The sequence below is a fragment of the Electrona antarctica genome, assembly GCF_951216825.1.
Source record: "Electrona antarctica genome assembly, chromosome: 7".
NCBI lineage: Eukaryota > Metazoa > Chordata > Actinopteri > Myctophiformes > Myctophidae > Electrona > Electrona antarctica.
In genome coordinates this window covers 45,277,162-45,300,980 of record NC_136812.1, presented here as the reverse complement: position 1 = coordinate 45,300,980, position 23,819 = coordinate 45,277,162, and the positions used below count along the sequence as shown (strand labels likewise).

The 23,819-nt window shown below is 45.0% G+C and overlaps 1 protein-coding gene across 3 annotated transcripts; it reads right to left on the bottom strand.

Moving 5' to 3' along the window:
- Window positions 1-997: 997 nt before the first annotated feature.
- Window positions 998-21,473, bottom strand: LOC306926476 (uncharacterized protein). Of its 3 annotated transcripts, none has more exons than XR_013790388.1 (12): window positions 21,152-21,473; window positions 17,454-17,606; window positions 13,787-13,892; window positions 12,384-12,522; window positions 9,909-12,082; window positions 9,205-9,457; window positions 7,833-8,004; window positions 6,917-7,079; window positions 5,951-6,083; window positions 5,353-5,526; window positions 3,978-4,246; window positions 998-3,942 (listed from the first exon to the last, which is right to left on the bottom strand). XR_013790388.1 is itself a non-coding variant. In XM_079505785.1 (12 exons), exons 1-11 carry the CDS (start codon window positions 21,226-21,228, stop codon window positions 5,360-5,362), a joined length of 3,417 nt encoding a protein of 1,138 aa, XP_079361911.1. In that variant the 5' UTR covers window positions 21,229-21,473; the 3' UTR covers window positions 998-4,246; window positions 5,353-5,359. The 3 variants fall into 3 exon arrangements, 2 of the variants coding, with proteins under 2 accessions (XP_079361911.1, XP_079361910.1); XM_079505785.1 differs by having other exon boundaries at window positions 998-4,246; window positions 9,909-11,642; window positions 11,763-12,082; XM_079505784.1 differs by having other exon boundaries at window positions 998-4,246.
- Window positions 21,474-23,819: the final 2,346 nt, after the last annotated feature.

Below are 23,819 nucleotides of genomic sequence, written 5' to 3'. Positions count from 1 at the left end.
AGTCAAACGAATGCCTACAATTCCAAGTGCTTGTCAGGGTGGTGGGGAGGTCCCCAGTTCAAATAGGATACATTTTGTGTGTGTGTGGGAGGGGGGGGGGGGGGGGGGGGGTGGAGGGTGCATGGTTGCAACCTGAAAGATTTGGGAACTCTTGTTCTAATGCAGGGGTTCTCAACCCATGGGTCGCGACCCCTCGTGGGGGGGGGGGTCGCCAAATTATTTTGGGGGGTCCCCAAATTATTTTCATTTTTTTTTTGGCTGGAATATGGAAATGAAGAGTTTACATAGTACACATAGTATATTCATAAACTTAATGATCCTTAATCCTTAATGATTATATCTGGTTTCAGTATTCATATGATATATTTTCTCTATTATAAGGTTATTTTGCAGTCAGTTTGTATTGGGGGTGGGGAGGGGGTGCCGGGCGGGGGTCGCGAGACATGGCCAAAGCATTTCCGGGGGTCCCCAGCCAAAAAGGTTGAGAACCCCTGTTCTAATGAAGCGCAGACCTTCACAAATACTGTACTCAGATAGGCTTACTTGCTGCCTCAGAATTCACTGCCTACATCCATTGAATTTACAGCTCAGCCGTGATAAAAAAAAGATCCTGCATAAGAATCATACTGTATATTTAATGGGCTGAAGATTGTTAACACATTAAAGAAGAATACTGTAACCGTTTAATTGAGGACACCATATGCCCTAGCAGGTTACTTAACTCCTTGATTAATACATGTATAATAATTACAGGCTGTTCCATAGATAGATTGTAAACTGATGTAATCTCAATGTAATAATGTTAATACATTTCATATGAAGACATTGAGTGCATTAGTGTGTATCACAACCCACCCATTACAACTCACATGCTAAATGTAGCATATAGATGTGGTTTGGTTGAAAGGTTTACATTTGTCCACTAGAGGGAGGTAGAAGCCAGGAAATAAAAACTAGCTGATGCCCACTTCAACTAACATATTTATTTTATCAAAAAGTACAAAATAGAAAATATACATATGGTAGTAGTACTAATAAAACATTGCGAAGAAACATGATAGACAGTAAGCATATATTATAAAACCATCAATAACATAAAAAAGAATGAGGCTGAAATGATTTAACTAGACAGAGATTTAAACTGGAGTGGTTGACAATTAATGCTACAAAAATACAAGATATCTACAAATCATTGTTCCGCCCCCCCACAATGACATACAAAAAAAAATCAGACAGGTATAACAAGCTATATAAACAAACAGTTGACATACTTAACAGCAATTATAGGCATATAAAACAAGTATTAATGCAGTGTTCTGCCAAAAAGAAAAATACAATTGAATGATCGTGATGGTGGAGCGTAGTTATGCAACTCAATTTCAATGTTTGTTTTTAATTGGGCTTTAGAGTGAACAATTCAAGTGATTGACTCATCTTCATTAAATCATGTTATTCCAATTTATGTATTTAATATGCTTACAAAATCCTTATTTGTGGTGACCTGCATGTGAGTTTTTAATGCAGATTAAACTTCATTAAATTTAATCAGCACTGTGTGAGTGCAATGACCCAATGTTAATAGACCAATACATATATATCAGACTGTCAAGACAAAAACATTATTTTGAAACAACAAAAAACAGATCATCTCACTAAAGTACATTATAAACTCTACAAGATAGTATCTACAACTATAACAATACATCACATTCTGCTTCAGTACCTTCGACTTATTTTGGGGATGTCATAAACAGAGGCAAACATGTTAAACAAGTGTAAAAAAACAGATTCACAAATATTTACGAATAATGTTTAAAAACAAATAAAATATTTGAGGTTGTAGCTTATTTTCGATATAAAGCAGAGACATGTGACAGGCAGGTGGGCAATTCATATCCTGATTATAATATCATATCCTGATTATAATGCAACAGTAAATAAGTAAACATTTGCTGCATTTTTCTAGGATTTTATATATTTTTAAAAAATAACGTGTCAGAATCCAATATGATTCTGCTGCTCATAAACATTATTTTAGCAAGGTGTTTTTAAGAATTACTTTACAATGTTTATTTTTGTTGATTTTGGATTAGATTATAAACTAGAAAAAGTGCCCCTCGGGGCACAGGTCTCCACCAGGCCAGGTCAGGTTGTGGCCTCCTGGTGGCGCTATAATAGGCCAATGTGAAAAGGGTGGGATATATTCCTCAGCCTAGTAGGAAAGTCTGTGAAAGACTTCACGTAAATTGCATGCTGCGTTCATGATTTGAGGCTTTTTGTTCAAAACCGGCCAGTCCTGCAAACTTTGAAAGCCAATGTTAGCCAATTAGGATGGCATGTGCGCAAAATTTGGCATCGACCGGGTTAAAGGTGCCGGAGATTAGCTGTTCACAGACGGACGGACGGACGGACGGACGGACGCACACACGGACGGAGTGCAAAACATACTCTCTCCCCATGCCTTCGGCCTGGTGGATTACTGGTTTTCCTTGACTGGAAAACAAGTAGTTTCATTTAGCAGGAATATGTAACTTTTAACAACTACCGGTATATAGCATATTATGTCCCACAACATTATACATTTACATATTTAAGCAATAACAATAATTCTTTGAATTGAGCTTGACTGTAAGTATAGGGGAGACAATGTGAGTTTCACCCAGGCAACGCAGAACTGCTAGTCAAGGCGAAGACTGGCCAATAACAGCACATCTTCGCCAGGCATGCTTATTGCTTGCAGAGACTCCGAGTCTTGGGTAATGAAGTCAAACACGTCAGCTGCCATGTTATTTGTGTCCAAAGTGTCCACTGATACCCTAAACTACATAATGCTGTTTTAACAGGAAAACAAAGTAAACTTCTGTTGACATGTGGAAGCCCTGTATTCCGAAATGACATTCCTGACCCGAGGAAGGCGAGGATGAATAAAGAAACATACATGTTTGATCAGGACAGTCAGCACATGTCATGGTTAAGAGAACAGGCTTGGCAAAGGTTAATACAATGACTGCTTCCACTGATTTGTGTAATTATACACAATCTTTTTTTTAAATGTTGCATCTTAACCAGTGGTTCCAAGTAACATTCTTGGAGTTTTCTATTCTAGCAGATGACCTGCACTCACCTGGTGTTCCAGGTCTAAACTAATCCTTAGTCAAGAGTAGGGTTGTTGGGATCCTTCAGGATTTCAACGATTGCCTCGTAACAATCCGATTCCTTAATGGTTCCCTTTAGCGATTCTAGGGGGTTACAAATGGACCGTTACAGGTCTGTAACCGTGTTTATGGCCCATAGAGAATTTCACCCCATCTGTACTTTAGTGACTGGGCTTAATTAGGGCTGCACAATTAATCAAAAATGTATCGAAAATCATGATTTTTATAAAATTGGCAATTAATTCATATACCTTACTGGAGGCTGTTGGCCCGTGTCCTTGTCTCATGACCAGTACACAAAGATTAATAATCAGAACCTTGTATAAAACATAAAAATATTCAATATGGAGATACACGGTTTCTGCCTGACAGTGATAAAGCACACTGAGCGACAATGGGAATGTTACAAATATATTTCTACCACAAACCTCATGATCACCAATCATTATTAATGATCATTCATGATTACTATATGCAAATAATGTGGATCGACATTTTAGCCATAATCTCAATGCCCTAGTAAAACACAAATAACACTAATCACTAATCAATGAAGTACCTGAAGGTTGTTTTTCTCCAAGTGAACGACTATTCTCTATGATGCCAGTGAGCTCCATTCTCCAACCTTTGTCTAAAAGCTCTTTCAAACGCATACTTTTACCAATTTCCAAGTCGGCGTGTCTGAACTTGCGCAAGCACCAAGCAAACAGTTAAGTTGCCAGAGCGCAAAATAAAATGAGTTTTTTTTAACGAAAGCTGTGGTGAACAGAGAAAATGTTCTACAGGGCTGTTTCTCCACAGCCCCTAACTAACAGACTGGACCCAGAACTAAGTGCTGAGGAAACGGAAGTAAACATCACAAGAGTCTAAATAATAATAAAAGTGGCGTTTTCCTTTTCTCCAAAAGGCGGTGGTTGTCGTCCTGGGAGGTTGCAGTTCACGCTGCCCTCCAGCTAGGGTGACCAGATGTCCCCCCTTTGCGTGGGACAGTCCCTCATTTCCAGGACTCTTCAGGCGTCCCACAAATTGAGGGTTTCCTGCAGACCTGTTTTTTTGCCTCGTTGCCGCACCGAGACTAAAATCTCTGGCACCTAGCCAAGACAAAAAAAAGTGGAGTGAAATATGTAATATTATACTACAGGCAATTGGTTGAAGTCTGAAGCTGTGCTGACAGTACACCTACGTCAGTAGAAGATTTGGACTAATCACATGAGAAATATCATCTGTACTGATTAGACCGTACAAGTCTCAGCACTGGCAGAGCAGCGACGGTGGTGTTGCTGCTTGCTACAGTAGGCAGTAGGCCAATGGCCACGCTAAAGCTAGCATGTCCTGTGACGTTCCATTCAAATACGTAGTAGCTTTTGGCATTAAAAAGAATCCATGTACAATCAATCAGCTACTGATGGCTATCATTACAGGCACTAGGCAGCCTATTGTCTTGTTTACAGTGGAGTAACGTGTTGCCAGATTTTTGCATCACATTTAGTGTGACATTGTGACTGACAGGCATCAGTGTTCAAATGCCCTAATAGTTAGTCCCCTAATAGTTGTCTTTCTGTTGTAAAGCTCTCTTTTCCTGCAAGATGTGTTTTTAAGCCTGTTAATAACATGAGAAACAGTCCCCTAGGCTACGGTACCAAGTCGGCCATACCACCCATGACCAAAACAAAATGTGAGACACCAGAGGAGTTTATAACAACAAAATGATTAGGCCTATGGTCGAATATGACATAAATGCATTAAATAGCTCTCTTTCTCTGCCAAGTTTAAGTTCAAGGTTAGGTCTGTCACAGCAAGCTTTTCAGTCGTGAGCCCTTATTTGGAAGAGCCCAAAAGCTGATTCGGTGAACCGGAAGTAATACATCGGTCATTTCCGGGGCGAGCGCTAGCTAAAGATAGTGGACGGAGCGAAAACATTCAATGGCGTCACACTCACAACGCGGAAGCAAAGTGTTGCCAGGCGACGGGGACGCCAAGAACCGGTAAATATAATACTGCCGATTCTGGATGCATTATAACCTATTATAAGTTGTCCAATGTCGTCCTAGCCAAACTGTGATTTCTTCTAAAAGTCATCCAATGTCGTTTTAGGCAGAGAAAGACGTTGCTAACCCAGTCCCATCCCGTCCCAGTTGTCCCACACAAGCGATACTTCTGTCCCTCAGATGAACAGTGTTGGATATGGTAACCCTACCTCCAGCCTACTGTCTGATGTCGGCGGGTCGGAGCTGCCGCTCCCCCTCGGCCAGGAATATCTGCATGGCCTTGTAGAGCAGGTGGACGCCCAGCTGGCGTCTCCGCCGGGCCTGCCAGGTGGACACCACGCCATAGAAGTCCCCCCGCTTCTTGTTGGTCAGCATCTTCAACCCTGTGTGTAATGTGTGTCAGAGTCTTTTCAATAAATTCAGATTTGAGTCATCTGAAATGTTTTCGTTTTAGTCTGGTTTTGGTCGACTAAATATCAGGAGATTTCAGTCTTTGGCCATGTCTCGCGCCCCGCCCCGCTCCCCTCCCCACCACCAATACAAATTGACAGCTACAATACCGTTAATAATAGAGAAAATACATCATAAATAAATACTGAAACCAGATATAATCATTAAGGAAAGTTTATGCATGCACTGTGTACTACTAGTACTACTACTCAAAATGTCCATTTTCCAGCCATTAATTTCCAAAAAAATAAAATAAATACATTTGGGGACCCCCTAAAATAATTTGGGGACCCCCTGAGGGGGGACCCCCAGGTTGAGAACCCCTGTAATAACTACCGGCAGCAGCCAGGCACTCACCCAGGGCGTCGACCATGCAGGCCTCCCGCGTGTACGCTTCCACTGGGATGACGTTCTGGAAGCAGTGCAGCGACACCACGCCATGCCCGCCGCTCCACACCTGCAGGATGTGCTGGACCTTGGAGCACAGTTTCTGGTGGGAGACGGGGTCGTTTCAGAACCACTTAAACCCATGAAGGCCTGACAAAATGTCTTCTAAATCCTAACAGTTTTCTGACAAAAATCTATATAGCTATATTAGTGGTGCTTAAACGGTGCTTAGACGGACCCCCCAAATCTTTTCTGGCTGCCGAACTTTTTTTTCTCTCCGTTTGTCAGTTTTGTGGTCATTTTGGGCGTGTCATCACACATCCAGATTTCAAAATGGTGTTCTCTATGACAGTGGTTCTGGTTCCCAAACGTTTTCATGTAAACGACCGCCAAATTGACACTAATTAGCACGCGGACCCCCATTTGAAAAGACATGCCAGAGACCCCCATAAGAGAAGATTTTTACCGCTCTAGCAGTGATTCTCAAACCGCTTAATTTCAAGGACCCCCAGTTTGACATGCATATTAGTCTACAGCCCCCCATTTAATGGCATTTCTATCTCTGGGACTTCAATTCATATTGTAAAATCAATATTAATGTAACTGAGAGTGTACAAATGGAACATTTGGTTCCATTTGTACACTCTCGGAGTTACAGACCTATACGAGTCCAATTGGTTCCAAACAATCAATTAGCTGGGTAGTCGGGACCCCCTGGAACTCCATCAAGGACCCCTGGTCCCACTTTTCCTACCTTGGAGGTCTTGTCTCCTGTGGTACTCCAGGGCCTCGGCCTGCTCATAGAGAACACACACACAGACAGAGCAACGTGTCCTACAGACAGTACCTTGGAGGTCTTGTCTCCTCTGTGGTACTCCAGGGCCTCGGCCTGCTCATAGAGAACACAGACAGAGCAACGTGTCCTACAGACAGTACCTTGGAGGTCTTGTCTCCTCTGTGATACTCCAGGGCCTCGTAGAGGTGGCTGTAGGGCCGCGACCGCTTGCCCTTCCCCACGTAGAAGATGGCGCCGATGAAGGTCTGGAAGCGCTCCTGGGGCGTCATAGTGCGACTCCGGAATGGCAGGTTATTGGTCACTCTGAAAGGGAAATATTTAACAACGTGAACCTTAGCTGTGGGTTTTCTTTTTGGTAGTCTGTATCCAAACAATGTATCCTATGACCCCACCACCCCTTTGAGTGGCAGGCACACACGCACACATCTACACAGAGACTTCTTCGTATGTATGGTTGCTTTTTCGAGGGGCGCTAGCCCCTCCTAGAGCTTGTAGAACTTGTAGATCTGCTATTTTTTTAAAATCTTGTAAATGTGCCTGAAATCATTGAATATATATTGTTACAGAGTCAACGTTTTAACTCAAATCTTTGCTTCTGGGGGGGTGCCTGGAAGAACATATTTTCAGAAGGGGGTCCACGGCCAATAATATTCCGGGGGTCCTTGACATGGAAAGGTTGAAGAACCACTGATATAGAAACATAGGTTTTTCAGAAAACTGTCATGATTTAGAAGCCATTTTGTTTTAGAATCAGCCTCAGGTCTAAATGGGTTAACCCATTTTGGGCGGGAACCCCTTTTGGTGTTTCAAGCATTCCGTTATACTTTAGCTATTGAAAAATAGCAGATCTACAAGCTCATAGCGCGCCACTCGGTGGCGCGCTATGAGCTTGTAGATCTGCTATTTTTGAAACTTGTAGGTCTGCTATTTTTGAAAAATCGTAAAAATGCGGCACAAATCTTTGAATAGGTATATATTCTTTCAGAGCGAACGTTTTTTTTATTTCGACGTCAGGCCTAAATGGGTCAAGAGACGTAGCAGCTGTGTAGAACGGACCTGGGGTCAAGCAGCAGGTAGTTGAAGCTGGACTTAATGATGCCCTCCCTCCACTTCCTGTTGGCGTCCGGCTGGTCAAACTCCTGGCTGAGTGCCAGCTCGTCACCGTGGCAGTCGAGGAGCGAGAGCGTCCGCATGGCCCGGCGCAGTTCTGCACTGTAGTCCTCCACACCTGTCCAGTGGAAACATGAGGAAAATCACTACAGTGTACTCCTCCACACCTATCCAGTGGAAACATGAAGAAAATCAGTTCTGCACTGTACTCCTCCACACCTATCCAGTGGAAACATGAGGAACATCAGTTCTACACTGTACTCCTCCACACCTATCCAGTGGAAACATGAGGAACATCAGTTCTACACTGTACTCCTCCACACCTATCCAGTGGAAACATGAGGAACATCAGTTCTACACTGTACTCCTCCACACCTATCCAGTGGAAACATGAATAAAATCAGTTCTACACTGTACTCCTCCACACCTATCCAGTGGAAACATGAATAAAATCAGTTCTACACTGTACTCCTCCACACCTATCCAGTGGAAACATGAATAAAATCAGTTCTACACTGTACTCCTCCACACCTATCCTGTGGAAACATGAATAAAATCAGTTCTGCACTGTACTCCTCCACACCTGTCCAGTGGAAACATGAGGAGAATCAGTTCTACACTGTACTCCTCCACACCTATCCAGTGGAAACATGAGGAGAATCAGTTCTACACTGTACTCCTCCACACCTATCCAGTGGAAACATGAGGAGAATCAGTTTTCCAGGAAAGCTATCCAGTGAAAAGAAAGACAATCATGCGTGGTGTCAGCAGACATTACTATGAGTGATATCCACTCTTGGAATAACAGGCAAATATCTTTTACTTTAAAGAGCCATTTGAAATAGTCCTTTAGTGTACATTAAATTGAAATCATTTCAAAACGGTAGTCCACGATACGTGTTCCTAGACAGAACTCAGGTTTAACTGCCATGGTATGGCATTAACTTAAATGAATGTGTCTCATGCTGTGGATTCTTAGTTTTTTCAAGTATTTTTGAGTCATTCAAGTGAAAGGGTAAAAAGAAAAGGGTATTCTATTTTTCCCGTATATCAATCAAAGAGAACAGCCATAGCACTATAGTCTATAATCAGTTTAAATGGGGAAGTTTCAAGGCATCTATATTGTGCCATGGTGAGTTGACTACCCCCTGGCTGAGATCTTCATCACAGTATCCGAGTCATGATGGTAAAAAATAAAGCATAAAAGACAGTAAAGGTCCTTGCAGGCAGAAGAAACGCCGGAAAGTTCAAAACAAAACACAGCAGTCTGCGAGTACCTTTAGAGACAACATGTGATTAGCAGCATGTGCAGCCTTACCTTTCTGTGACGTGTCCAGCAGTCTCTCTGGTGACTGAGAGCTGCCCTCCAGCAGCAGACGGCCCAGCCTGCGGGTGTAGGTGGGGCGCGTGCGGCCCGTGATGGGGCCCGGGCTCTCCCCGAGGTCCAGGAGCTTGCGCCTCAGATCCCTGTCCGTCAGCCCTCTGACCGCGGCCGGCAGCTCCTCTTCCTCCGTCACCTTCACCTTCGGTGGCTGCCGGTTCTCCTTCCCTTTGCTCTTCGCCACCTCGGCCTGCGCGTACGGATGGGACGGTATGAAAATGACATGTCAGGATTATTGTGGCAATGAAATAATTGCGATTAACGGAATTGTCGCGATAATCAAGATGTGCTTCAAACTTAAAATGCCTCTTTTGTTAACCACTTGAATCCCCTGTATTCATATTACAGTGGTGGGGGATGGGGACGTTCGCCAAATATAGCCTTACAAGCTTACAGCGTGTTGCAGTGCAATGCGTTGTAGATCTGCTATTTTTGGTGAATCGATTTGTGTAGAGTGAAATAAGAGTGTACTAAATGCGCTCTTTAGAGGTCTATTGTATAGTATAGAATAGAGGGTTTAAGTGGTACTGAATTTGCAGCTCAACAAAAGCCAATTCCTCCTGGTGTATGACAATTCCACGGTAAACAAAAAATACGATACGATTATTGTGTTTGTTATATCACGATAAATGCTAATCTACCTGCATGGAGCGCCAGTCGTAGAGCACGGTCTCGTCGCTGCTGGAGCACACGGAGGTGTTGGAGGAGGAGGGGATGTGCGTCTCGATGAGCTCCAGGCCACGCTCGCTGTCCGTGTAGAGGTACTCCACGGGCTGGTCCAGGTCCAGGAGGTGGGGCCGCCCTCCGGGGGTGTACGACAGACTCGACAGGTTGTGGCTCCGCGACGGCCGCCGGTGGCCGACCGACAGCCTGCTCATGCTGTAGCGAGGCGTGCAGCCCGTGCCGGGGGTACAGGGCGGGTCGTTGTCCCCCTGGGACCTCCCGGGCGGGGAATAAAAGCAGCTGGAGGCGCCGGATGAAGATTGTGACGACGATGAGTACGTCGACGCGGACGCGGAGGACTGAGAGCTGCCGCAGTCGTCGGTCATCCAGGCGTTTGGCCTCTTCAGGCTGCCGGCGGATGCGTCCGAGTCGGGTAGGCATTTTGCGCCACGCCTCGTTGCGGCGTCGTCCGTGCTCGTCAGGTCATCGGTGAGAAAGTCTCTGCCATTCGCCTCAGCCCGCATAGCCATAATAATATCTTGGTGGTGTTTTTCATAGTCGTCCGTTGTCGAGGAGTTGTCTTTATTCTGCAGTACGACCGTGTGCGACAAAGTCTGTGTGTCGTCGACGTTCTGGGTCCCGGAGATGATAAGCGTGTCGCCGACACTTGACCCTGCTCCCAGGGTGCTGCACTGCGTCTCCTCCTCCTCCTCCTCGTCCTCGTCAAAGTACAAACGCTCCACGTTCCCAGCGGACTGTGGCGTGTAACAACCGCCGGGCGGACTGTAAAAGACGTTGTCGCTGCCGCTCTGGGACCTGGGGGTGCGGCGGCTCGACCGCACCGGCGTGGGAAGGGTCTGCTCAAACAGACTGGTCGAGGATAGGAGGCTCTCGGACGCTGCGCTGCTCCTCTGCGAGCAGCGGCTCTGCCTCGACCGCGACCTTCCCGTTACGAAAGGACTAGGGGTGAAGGTCATTTCAAAGTCGTCCTCCGGTGCTGCCGCGGGCACACTGGCCGAGGGAGAAGTGCACGTGTCTTCTTGACTCGCGGCATGTACAGACGACACCCCTTGAGGGCAGACTTGAGCCTCCTGAGCAACGTCGCTCGGGGCCGTTTGGTCGCATAATACTAGTTTATTTATCAAATCTGATACCACCTCTTCTAAATTGGTTCTCGTGTCAGCATGAGGAACGTTTCCTCCCTGCCTTCTAAATGCAGAGTCGGCGTGTGGAAAGATGTGGGTCTCGTCGTCGTCAGATTCGATACCGGCGCTTCTACTCGCATCCACCTCTGGGCTTGGCGGCGGTGGTGGTCTGGGGTTCTGGGGCCCTTCCAGGGTGGTGGTGTAATGGTCACTTTCGCAGCTGCTGTAGTGACTGCTACTGCTGAGACTGATGACCGTCTTCTCCAAGTCCTCTTCCGAGTTCTCGCTACTCTGAGTGCGGAAGACGTAAACGTGGTCCGGGGAGGTGACGTCGATGCCCTGGCGCTGGGGTAAGACCGTGACCATGCGCTCCGAATCCAGGAAGCCGGAGTACTCGGACAGGTCAAAGGTGAAGTCGCGGGTGGGGCTGCCGTCGGCCTCGGCGGCCGGCTGTGGTTTGGGAGATTCGGGACTGGCGAAAGCGGGGAAAAACTCATCCACGCCCCTGAAGCTCACGCTCTTACGTGGCGCCGGGAGAGCACCCACCGATGGACGGGAGAACATGACCTCGGCTTCCGATGGACGGGAGAACCTGACCTCGGCTTCCGATGGACGGGAGAACCTGACCTCGGCTTCCGATGGACGGGAGAACCTGACCTCGGCTTCCGATGGACGGGAGAACCTGACCTCGGCCGTATCGGACTCTGCGTCGGCTTCCGACTGTAGAGCACTGATATCGTCAAACAGGACGTCTTTCTGGCGCATTGACATGGCGCTTGCGACGTCTACCACAGACATACGAGTGCTGGACAGCATGGAGCGGGCATCGTGCACGCGGCCAGACTCTCGGCTCCACGGCGCTCCGCTGTGGGCAGACAGGTCAAACATGGAGGAGCGTCTCGTGCTGCTCAGAGCGGCGTCTCCAAAGTCACTTATGATGGACAAGTGGGAGCTCATACTGCAGTCGGACTCCTGACAGCTGGTCGTGTCCGTGCCAGAGTAAAGGGCTGTGGAGAACAAAAGGAAAATTCGTTTTCAATGTTTTCTTTTTCATTCCTATGGCATTTCCCCACCAGTTTTATTACCACTTTTTCTCCCTAATTTAGTCGCTATGTCAATTGATTCCACCCACACCTCTGTATTGACACGTGTGTGTGTGTGTGTGTGTGTGTGTGTGTGTGTGTGTGTGTGTGTGTGTGTGTGTGTGTGTGTGTGTGTGGAGTGACCAGAATCTGTTCAATCAAGCAGCAACAGAACTGCGGGACAAAAATAAATACATACAGGTCTCTCTCTAATTGAAGGACTTACAGTATTGAAACTGAGGCATTTCCTCTTCCTCTGTGTCCGGAGAACTGGACTGGTACTCGTGGAGGAGCTGGGCACACTTCCTATTGTCTGGTTTAAATTTCTGCATGCTTTCTGCCAGCTGTCTGGGTGTATTTCCATCCTGCTTGGACACAATTTAGGCATTTAGCAAGGTGAACACAACAGATACATCAAATGCAGGGAAACAGTGTAGTACATTGGTTCTCAAAGTTGGGTGCGGGGACCCAGTTTCATATATTTCCCACATGACTGTCACCGTTTTTGTCTACTATGCACTCAAACAGGTTTGAGAATAAGACCAGATCGACAAGTAATACCAAATTCAACCACTTGGTGTCGCACTTGACACAGGAATATATGATGGCGCTTCATGAATGAGAGTGCAGAACCACAATCAGGACATGGTAGAAGCCACAAATAAATAAAATAAGAGTACATGTTGCCGCATTAGTTAGTCACTGTCATGTCTCCTGTTGTCAGGTACACGTGAACTGTGATGTCCTTGTTAGTTGTTACCAGCATGCAGCATCGGATCAACACTAAATTGCACATGGCTCAGATAAACACACTTGACACCATTTATATTGCGTTAATCATGTTGCTTATTACTAAATAAATACTAATGCAACAGAAGATGAATTAGTGTTGTTGCCAAGTAAATGTGATACTATAAGCACAGGCTGCTGTTGAAGGCTATTTTAACTTGCCAGCATGACATGATAAGGATATACCAATACAATCAGTCAGTCACCGGAGCAGACAAACCAGACATCAATCGAACTGTACTTGCCGCCAATCACAAGTGTGTGGTGGGCTGCAGCAGGCATCTCATATACAGACTCTCATAGAATGATCCACATACACAGTCTGACTAAAATGAATGACCCCTGACTTCCCAAAATATACAGCGACAAAAAGGAATTCTACCAACCATGATGGTGCACCATAAACACTCCAGCAGAGGTGCATGTGATTTCTGAAATAATCAGGTGGCTAAAGTGGTATGACCCCTCCGGTACGGTTTACTTTGTTAAACAAACCTAGTCAATGTTCAACCAAATCAGACAGACACCTAGGTGTAGGTAACAAACCTGATTTCCTATTAAACAGTCTCTATAAGCTATCCATCATATATATTCTTTTTGTTTTTAAATCAGACTATTTAAGACAACTCAAATTAGTATTTCTGACTCTGTGATACTTTTCAGGGGCTTTCAAGGCGTTACGTTTTGCAAAATTGACGTAATAATTTAAGGAGGTTGCCAAAACCCGCCGAAACCCTGTAACAAAAGTAAGCCTTCCTATCTATAGCCAAGGCTCATTCCTTCTTTTTAGAAGGCAATTCATAAGAAACGGACACGACCAAACCCATAAGACATTCGTACCTGATCTTTAGCATTAGGGTTCCCTCCATTCATCAGCAGCAGTTTGAGGTTTTGATAACATCCGTAAAGTGCAGCAACATGGAGGGGAGTCAGTCCGTCTTCAGACCTGAGAAAGAGCATCAGCACAATGCATGTTTGAGTATTACCTGGTCAACATGAATCCTATCATGATTCTACTGTTATGAGATACCCAGGGGGCAAAGCACCCTTTTTTTAGGAAACCTGCATTTGTCACAACATACAAAGTTGTCCACCAGAAATAATATCTATGACCCCATAGGATCACAACCTATATGGACAACTCGGTCAATTTTGTTGCGAAAGTCCAATATGGCCGCCCCGAATATTAGCCCCTATTAGTTATAATGGGGGGTGAATAGGGCACAATTTTAAACTGAGAGATATTTCCACGAAACTTTTCAGGTTGATCAATGATATGAATACGAAAAAATTTTGTATTGCAAGTTTCCATGAAATCTAATATGGCCGCCACAATATGGCCGCCACATTATTAGCACCAAAAAATAGGTTTTGGCTCTAACTTCTGAACCAGATAAGCTAGAAATGCAAACTTGGTGTCTATTTCATGGTTTCTGACCATGAGAGACTCAATGGAATACCTATTTTCATTATTGGGTGTGTCTGGACCCTTATTGTGCATATTTACAAGATGGTGGCTACCCGAAATAGTGCTTTACCATGATTTCTACCATGATTATTGACTGTTTTGGCAAACACAAGCAATATTAATCCATTAGCTAAGATTCATGGCACAGAAGGAACATATTTTCTTGAGCTTGCATATTGTCAAAATGGCTGCAAACATGAACAAGAAAAGACATTACATTTCCTGTCAGATCCTATTACCCAGGAGGGCAAACCACTCCTTTTTTGGATACCTGCATTTGCCATAACATCAAAGGTTCTATGACCCAATAGAATCACAACCTGTGGACACACCGGTCAATTTCTTTGCTGGAAATCCAATATGGCCACCACAATATTAGCCCCATTAGCCTATAATGCGGGTGAATAGGGCAACATTTTTAACTGAGGGATATTTCCACAAAACTTAACAGGTTGATCAATGATATGAATACCATATGTTTTTGTATTGGAAGTTTCCATGATATCCAATATGGCCACCACAATACTAGCACCCAGAAAATAGGTTTGGCTCTAAATTCTGAACCAGATGAGCTAGAAATACAAACTCATGGTTTCTAACCACGAAAGATATTATTGTTCTGGGGTGTTTCTTTGCAGAAAGACATCACTCTGGCTGTATTTTGGTTTTGTTCTACTGTTTGTTGGCATTTCCTCTGTTTATGTTGACAATCATCCCTGGCAGGGACGTGCATCGCCAAGCCGGACATCCCTTCCTTCACTGAGTCTGGATGGTCTCTCAGTGACTGGAATGCAGTCCCCTGTCCATCTACAGAGCCAGCCTGGCCTATGTCAATGAACAAGACAATATCATGTAGCTGTATCAAAGGCTGCCAGAAAATCTGTTCATGTGCCAGGGACTGGAGACAAGATGCAGCAGGAGCTTCACTCCATTCCTGACTGGGAATGTCTCAGATGCATGCATCATTCTGTGTGCTCTTTATGGGCCCAAAACCACTGGCTCAACTCCAGTCCGCTCCTCTGACAAGTGTCCTGCTCATTGACAAGAGTGACATCCTAGCACACTGGGAAGAGCACTTCAGTGAGGTCTTAAACAGAGAGTCCTCAATTTCCGAAGAGGATATTGCCAAGATTCCCCATCTGCCAATCAAAGCCCCCCCCCCCCCCCCCCCCCCCACCAGTGCAGAGACAGTGAAAGCACTCCAACAAACCACTTCTGGAAAGGCACCAGGAGGTACATGTTTACAAGAGGAAAGGGGACAGGGCATACTGCGATAACCATCATGGTATAGCCCTCCTGAGTCCTGCACATCACAGGAAAGATCTTAGCAAGAATCATCCTCAACCGGCTAATCAGCCATGCTGAGAATGTTGTCCTTGGATCCCAATGTGGTTTCCACGGAGGCAGAGGTACCTGTAACATGATCTTTTCCATTTGCCAGCTGCAAGAAAAGTGCAGAGAGCAGAAAGGTCTCTATATGGTGTTTGTCGACCTCACCAAGGCCTTTCACACAGTCAATCGTGAGGGCCTGTGGCAGATCCCTGGCAAGTTTGGCTGTCCAGGGACATTGATCTCTCTCATCGCGTCCTTTCATGACAGGATGCCAGCCAGAGTCCAAGATAATGGTGATGCATCCCCAGTCAGGAATGGAGTGAAGCTCCTGCTGCATCTTGTCTCCCGTCCCTGGCACATGAACAGATTTCCAGGCTGGCTCTAGATGGACAGGGGACCATCACTGAGAGACCATACATACTCAGTGAAGGGATGTCCGGCTTGGTGATGCACGTCCCTGCCAGGGATGATTGTCAACATAAACAGAGGAAATGCCAACAGAAACAGTAGAACAAAACCAAAATACAGCCAGAGGGATGTCTTTCTGCAAAGAAACACCCCATAACAATAATACTTAATAGAGGGAAATTATGGCTAAAATATTTATATCTCTCGTGGTTAGAAACCATGAGTTTGTCTCTTTTCTTTTTCATGTTTGCAGCCATTTTGACAATATGCAAGCTCAAGAAAATATGTTCCTTCTGTGCCATGAATCTTAGCCAATGGATTAATATTGCTTGTGTTTGCCAAAACAGTCAACAATCATGGTAGAAATCATGGTAAAGCACTATTTCGGGTAGCCACCATCTTGTAAATATGCACAATAAGGGTCCAGACACACCCAATAATAAAAATAGGTATTCCATTGAGTCTCTCATGGTCAGAAACCATGAAATAGACACCAAGTTTGCATTTCTAGCTCATCTGGTTCAGAAGTTAGAGCCAAAACCTATTTTCTTGGTGCTAATATTGTGGCGGCCATATTGTGGCGGCCATATTGGATTTCATGGAAACTTGAAATACAAAAAATGTTCGTATTCATATCATTGATCAACCTGAGAAGTTTCGTGGAAATATCTCTCAGTTTAAAATTTTGCCCTATTCACCCCCCATTATAACTAATAGGGGCTAATATTGGGGGCGGCCATATTGGACTTTCGCAACAAAATTGACCGAGTTGTCCATATAGGTTGTGATCCTATGGGGTCATAGATATTATTTCTGGTGGACAACTTTGTATGTTATGACAAATGCAGGTCAACCCCCTTTGCCCCCTGGGTAAGAGGAGGATGTGAGAAACACTTCCCATTCCCAGAGTAGTTGACAGGGAATGGGTGTTTCCATCAGCCTACATAGAATAAAATGATGAATTGTGAAGAGTTGCAAGCGAGCGATTCAGATCTGCATTACATCTTCTCCACAATAACACATTCCACCATGTGTAAACGGAGGGGTGAAGGAGAGAGTGTGTCCAGAACTCCAGAATTTCCTGTGGAAGGACAATATATCGGTTGGCTGTGTCTCTGATTTGACTGATAAGACTAGGCAGCCTTTGCAGGACCAGCGGGTCATTGTCCGGGCCGGCCAGGGTCCATTTAAGTCAGCATTTGTTTATCTCCACAGGTCATAAATGACTAATAGCCCACAGGAAGATGGTCTCCCACCCTTGTCACCACACAGGTTATTAGACAGAAAGTGTACCTTTACCTGACATTGGGGTCTGCTCCATGTAGCAGCATTAACTTGAGGCAGCGTGTGATCTTGTCCGTCTCTTTGCCCACCGCCAGGTGGATAGCAGCCACCCCTGTACTGTCCACAACATCTGCTTTGACACCTTGGGAAAGAAGTGTCTGGACAGTTCTGTCAAAGAAACAGAAATCGCTTCATATTTAGGTTTACTTCACACTATTAATGTGATTCATGGTAGATCATCTGGGGTGTATGTCATTATAAAACAATTGTTTTCTCTCAGCATTGCAGAAGATGGATTCAACAGGATGGTCATATCTGATTCTATTAAATACAAACTCACCAATATTACACCTCTATGGATAGCTTGGGTTATCTTTGTCAAGGCTTTGTTTTTCTTTGTTTTCATAAACTCAGTGTTAAAACTAGAAAAAGTGCCCTTCTGGGCACAGGTCTCCACCAGGAGGATAGGACTGTGTGAGATTTTTGGCAAAATGTTTAGGAGTAATATAAACATGTTTGCCTTTGATGGCAATTGGATGACTTGAGGCATTTTGTTCCAAAAATGTGTTTTTCAAAAATCAACCTGTTGGTGGCGCTATAACAGGCCAATGTGAAAAGGGTGGGATATATTCCTCAGCCTAGTAAGAAAATGTGTGAAAGATTTCACGTAAATTGCATGCTGCGTTCATGATTTGAGGCTTTTGTTCAAAACGGGGCAATCTTGCAAACTGTGAAAGCCAATTATAGCCAATTAGGATGGAATATGAAATATCGGACAGATCCGACTTGAGCACATGACCATAGAGATACTGTGTAACGATTTGTGAGATTTTTGGACAGAATCTGGAGGAGTAATATCAAAAAATGTGTTTTACAAAAGTCGGCCTCCTGGTGGCGCTATAAAAGGCAGATGCGGAAAATGCAGGTCAGAGGTTTGTCCTTGGCCTCTAGGGAGTGTGCATGCAACGTTTCACACAGATCGGTGCAGTTTTAGGTAAAAATGTGAAAAGCTGCCTCATGGTGGCGCTATAACAGGCCGTTCTGGAAAATGCGGGGCAGAGGTTCATCGTTGGCATCCAGGGAGTGTGTGTGCAAAGTTTGGCATCGACCGGGTTAACGGTGCCGGAGATTAGCTGTACACAGACGGACGGAAGGAAGGACGGACGGACGGACGGACACACACACACACACACACACACACGGACGGAGTGCAAACTAGAAAAAGTGCCCTTCTGGGCACAGGTCTCCACCAGGAGGATAGGACTGTGTGAGATGTTTGGCAAAATGTTTAGGAGTAATATAAACATGTTTGCCTTTGATGGCAATTGGATGACTTGAGGCATTTTGTTCCAAAAATGTGTTTTGCAAAAATCAACCTGTTGGTGGCGCTATAACAGGCCAATGTGAAAAGGGTGGGATATATTCCTCAGCCTAGTAAGAAAATGTGTGAAAGATTTCACGTAAATTGCATGCTGCGTTCATGATTTGAGGCTTTTGTTCAAAACGGGGCAATCTTGCAAACTGTGAAAGCCAATTATAGCCAATTAGGATGGAATATGAAATATCGGACGGATCCGACTTGAGCACATGACCATAGAGATACTGTGTAACGATTTGTGAGATTTTTGGACAGAATCTGGAGGAGTAATATAAAAAAATGTGTTTTACAAAAGTCGGCCTCCTGGTGGCGCTATAAAAGGCAGATGCGGAAAATGCAGGTCAAAGGTTTGTCCTTGGCCTCTAGAGAGTGTGCATGCAACATTTCACGCAGATCGGTGCAGTTTTAGGTAAAAAATGTGAAAAGCTGCCTCATGGTGGCGCTATAACAGGCCGTTCTGGAAAATGTGGGGCAGAGGTTCATCGTTGGCATCCAGGGAGTGTGTGTGCAAAGTTTGGCATCGACCGGGTTAACGGTGCCGGAGATTAGCTGTACACAGACGGACGGAAGGAAGGACGGACGGACACACACACACACACAGGGACGGAGTGCAAAACATACTCTCTCCCCATGCCTTCGGCCTGCTGTACACAGACGGACGGAAGGAAGGACGGACGGACACACACACACACACACAGGGACGGAGTGCAAAACATACTCTCTCCCCATGCCTTCGGCCTGGTGGAGACAAACATACTCTCAACTCTCTCCCCATGCCTTCGGCCTGGTGGAGACAATGACCTAATGGCCTTAACTCAGTGTTTGTGTTCTTTAAAACTATCCCCCTCCCTCAAATAATCATGACTCACAACAGGAGAACCCACGGTGTCTTTAGAGGTGCAAAGCAATACTGGTGAGTTTATTGTCATTTCCATCCATTTTTTCATGAATGGGGCTGTCAATGGAGGGTAGAGGTTAGGTAGCCTCTAAGTTGCTTACGGATACATTTGAGTTACACACTAACATACAGCTGTGTTTCTCATTAATATGTATTTAGCCATGGACCACCATCAGAAAATAGATCACAAAATTACAAGATTACAAAAATAGAAAATCAATAGTTCTAAGCTTGTAGATCGTCTACTTTTAAATAGCCATTTGTATATAGGGTTAAACTGATAATGCTATATTAATTTAATACATTTCTCTGGGGACCCCCTGGAACCCCACTGTCACTGTAGTAACACTCACTCGCACGGGGGCGCGCGCACACACACGTCAGATGAGGACACATTGTAGCACTGCATAACTTGTGATAAGAGGGTTGATGTCAGTGCAACTGTGCAAGTTGCATCAACCATACTGGAGTGGAGTGGAGTGGAGAATAGTAGTAGTAGTAGCAGCAGCCTTGGATCAACACTATCATGTCATATATAGATCAGATGATTGATTTATTAACAGTTTGCAGAATTACAGTACATTTCAAGTACAACTCAATACAATTCGATTGCAATACTTTGATATTGCATTAATTGCAATCGATGACAAAGTTATAATACATACGATAGACTTGATCCAAGGCTACTACACAAGTGCTATCTCTGGCCCATAGTAGCTCCTTTCGGAACCCTACGTTAAAGTTTCTGACATTTTGATGACTTTATGTAGGGTTCCTTCTCACCGGATTCAAGCGACATGGGATGCAATCTGATTTCCCCTGACTTAGCCCTGTGCTGCGGTGTGGGTGTCACGCTGACATATTCCAAACGAAGCATATGGACGCTATAGGATACAACGAACCCTCTCACCCCCCCCCCCGAACGGCACAGAAGCCGTTAAGTATTTTTAATGTTTGTACGACCGTTTTGCCAGCTCTGAAATTCTCTCTTCGGTCCCTCCTTGTTGACATCTCGGTTGGCTAGCTGCGCCTACGAGGCGCGTAGGGAGGCGCTGCTAGCCAACCGAGATGCCGAGAGGCGGTACAATGGGATGTCAACAAGAGAGAATTTCAGAGCTGCCAAAACGGTCGTACAAACATTAAAAATACTTAACGGCTTCTGAGCCGTTCGCGGGGGGGGGTCAGATGGTTCGTTGTCTCCTATAGCGTTCATATGCTTCGTTTGGAATATGTCAGCGTGACACCCACACCGCAGCACAGGGCTAAGTCAGGGAAAGTCAGATTGCGTCCCATGTCGCTTGAATCCGGTGAGACCGGACCCTACGTCGTAGGGGTCCAAAGGAGCTCAACCCGGGGGGTCCGGAGACGGGCTACGAAAGGAGCTAACAATAGTCCTACATTAATGTGAAACATGGCTAACATTAAATAGTATTTCACCTGGTGTCTCCATTGTGGACAGCTTTACGCAGCCTGGACTCCAGAGAATCCCGCCTGTTGGTCCTGCTTCGATGCATCTCTCCCTCAAGTCATCTTTAGCTGATTGTATTTAATGTTGTTACCATTTAGCTCTAAGCTGCTCAGCAGCCAGCGCCGTGTCGGCTAGCGATGCTAACTATTATGCTAACGATGTCCTGTGTTGTTGACAAGAGAAGAAGTGTATTTGTAGCATTTCCTCGCGACGTTCCTTCTTCCCTTCCTTCGGCATGTAATTATTTAGCTTACACCGGGTTGTAATGTATTTGACTTTGCAAAGGGTTATTTATAAACTGGTAATAATAAATGATAATATAAACAAGTGTTTTCATTCTTTGTCTTTGAACTTCCCTCCAACGACGATATTGCCCCGCCCCTTTTCTTCTTCTACTGTCTCTATTGGGGTTGCCAAACACATTTGCGCATTACCGCCACCTACTGTTCACTGTACTGTTGTACTTCATGCGGCCTGCTACTTTGGTTTGATTGATTGATTGATTGATTGAAGAATTTATTAACAGTTTGCAGAATTACAGTACATTTCAAGCACAAACTCAATACAAAGGCTGTTAACTGTGAGTGGACGACCCAATTAAGCATTACACTTGTTTCCAATAGGGTCCACCATGTTCAAATCATCAAAACATTTAAAGACATACAAATAGACACTTCTATAGACAGAACAGGAATTCATCATAAAGGAGGTAAAAAGGGAAAAGAAATATATACAGTGAGGGGAAAAAAGGGGGGGGGGGGGGATTCAGATTTTACGGGGGCCAGTTTCGAATTGCAGCCATCCGTAGGTGCCCTTTGAGAGCGGTTTTGAAGGAGTCAAGGGATTCGCATGTCTTAATGACAGTTGGTAGGGCGTTCCACATTTTGGTGGCATAGGAGCGAAAAGAATTTAGTCCCTTGTTTGTGCCGAATCTGGGTTGTACATGGTTCGTTGCACTCCCTCTGGTGTTGTGGGTGTGGACTTCGTTAACATTAAGGAAGTATCTAGACAGGTACATGGGTATCTTGGTGGTGTATCGAATCTTGTGGACCAGACCCATTGCAAGATGCTGTACTCTGTCGTCGACCCTAAGCCATTCCAGCCTGTCGAAGTGGGCAGGGGTGAGGTGGGTTCGGGGGGCTAGATCAAGTAGGAGCCTGACCAGTTTGTTTTGGGAAGTCTGGAGCCTGGTTTTAAGGGCCTTTGAGGTGCTGTGGTACCAGGAGGTGCATGCATAGTCAAAGAAATCCTGTACAAGGGCTCCTGTTAAGGTCTTCAAGTTGTTTTTGTTGACCAGTGAGGAGATCCTGTAGAGGAATCTTGTTCTATGGTTGACTTTTTTGATTACGTTGGTGGCCATTTTATCACCGGAAAGATTAGCCTCCAGGATGGAACCTAGGTAGGTAATTTCATCTTTACGTGTGATAACATTGTCACCCACTCTAACCAAGAAGCCATTTGCCTTGCTGAGATTACTAATAGAGCCAAAGAGAATGGATTCAATTTTTCCCAGGTGTAAAGATAGTTTGTTATCAGCGAGCCAGGTGCAGATTCTACCGAGTTCAGAGCTGAGGGCATTTTCAACCTGCAGTTTGTCCCTGTCCGAGACAGGAAAGTGGAAAGTAACTAAGTACATGTAATCCAAATAAGTACTGTAGGCCTACATAAGTACAATTTTGAGTTTATTTATTTATTTTCACAATAACTTTACTTACTCGCAATGAATGCTAGGCCCTAGCATGTACGACAAGATTCCTATGCTATTCCTATGCCCTAGCAGCTAGGGCATAGGAATCTTGTCTCGTACATACAGATATCGCCATGCACATTCCTTTTCCCCTCCTGTTGTTGTCGTTCTTGCCAGCCTGTCGTTGTGCCCCTTCATTCTCTTTACAGCTTGGTTTTATGAAGATAGACCAGGGGTCTATCTACCTGACCACGGGTCACAGACTTTGTCTGTGACAGAGAAGGATGAGGCTGGCAGGGCACTGCATCAGGCATCCAGAACTTGAGGCAAGTAAATTGCCTCTATGGGAGCCAACCCAGAGAAAAGCCAGGAGGGGAAAGAAGCCCACCACCTACGCAGACTCACTGCGGTGCGACAGCTTAGCGAAGACCTGATGTTAGATTGATAGGAAAGTGTGTAGGGCAGTGATCCAGGAGTCCAGAGATGGTGTGGCTATATACAGTAGAGCTCACTCTCGCAGTAACAGTAACTAACAGACTAGGGTCTTCAATGTTTTTAAGGCCAAGGGCCTCTTAGCTGAGAGATGAAGCAAGGACCCCGGTCCCCCACTACATATTGTATAAAATTATGTTGCAGATTAAACTTTCCAAACTCCTAGATGGCTTCATAGACCTATCTGACAGCACTATCAATGCACTGTGTTAGATTCATGTTTGTGTATTTTCAGACATCCTTCAATACCTAGAACACTTGTGATTGGTCTGCTCTTTGCCGAAAATAGCAGATCTACAAGCCCAGAGCTTGTAGATGTGCTATCTTCGGCTAATGTTCGCCTCAGAATAGGGATGCTAGTGTTCAAGTAGTTAATTGAAACAGAAAAATGGTTCTTTCCTATCACACAAAGATTTGGCGGGCCCCCTGTAGTAACTCTGAGGACCCCCCTGTTGAAG

What these genes read in the sequence shown, in the direction of transcription:
- LOC306926476 (XM_079505784.1), bottom strand. Translation starts at nt 21,228, where the DNA reads ATGCATCGAAGCAGGACCAACAGGCGGGATTCTCTGGAGTCCAGGCTG. An exon ending in ACCCTAATGCTAAAGATCAG is followed by an intron (nt 12,523 to 13,786) that starts GTACGAATGTCT and finishes GTGTCCAAGCAG; the next exon opens with GATGGAAATACACCCAGACA. An exon ending in GAGGAGACAAGACCTCCAAG is followed by an intron (nt 6,084 to 6,916) that starts GTACTGTCTGTA and finishes GTCTCCCACCAG; the next exon opens with AAACTGTGCTCCAAGGTCCA.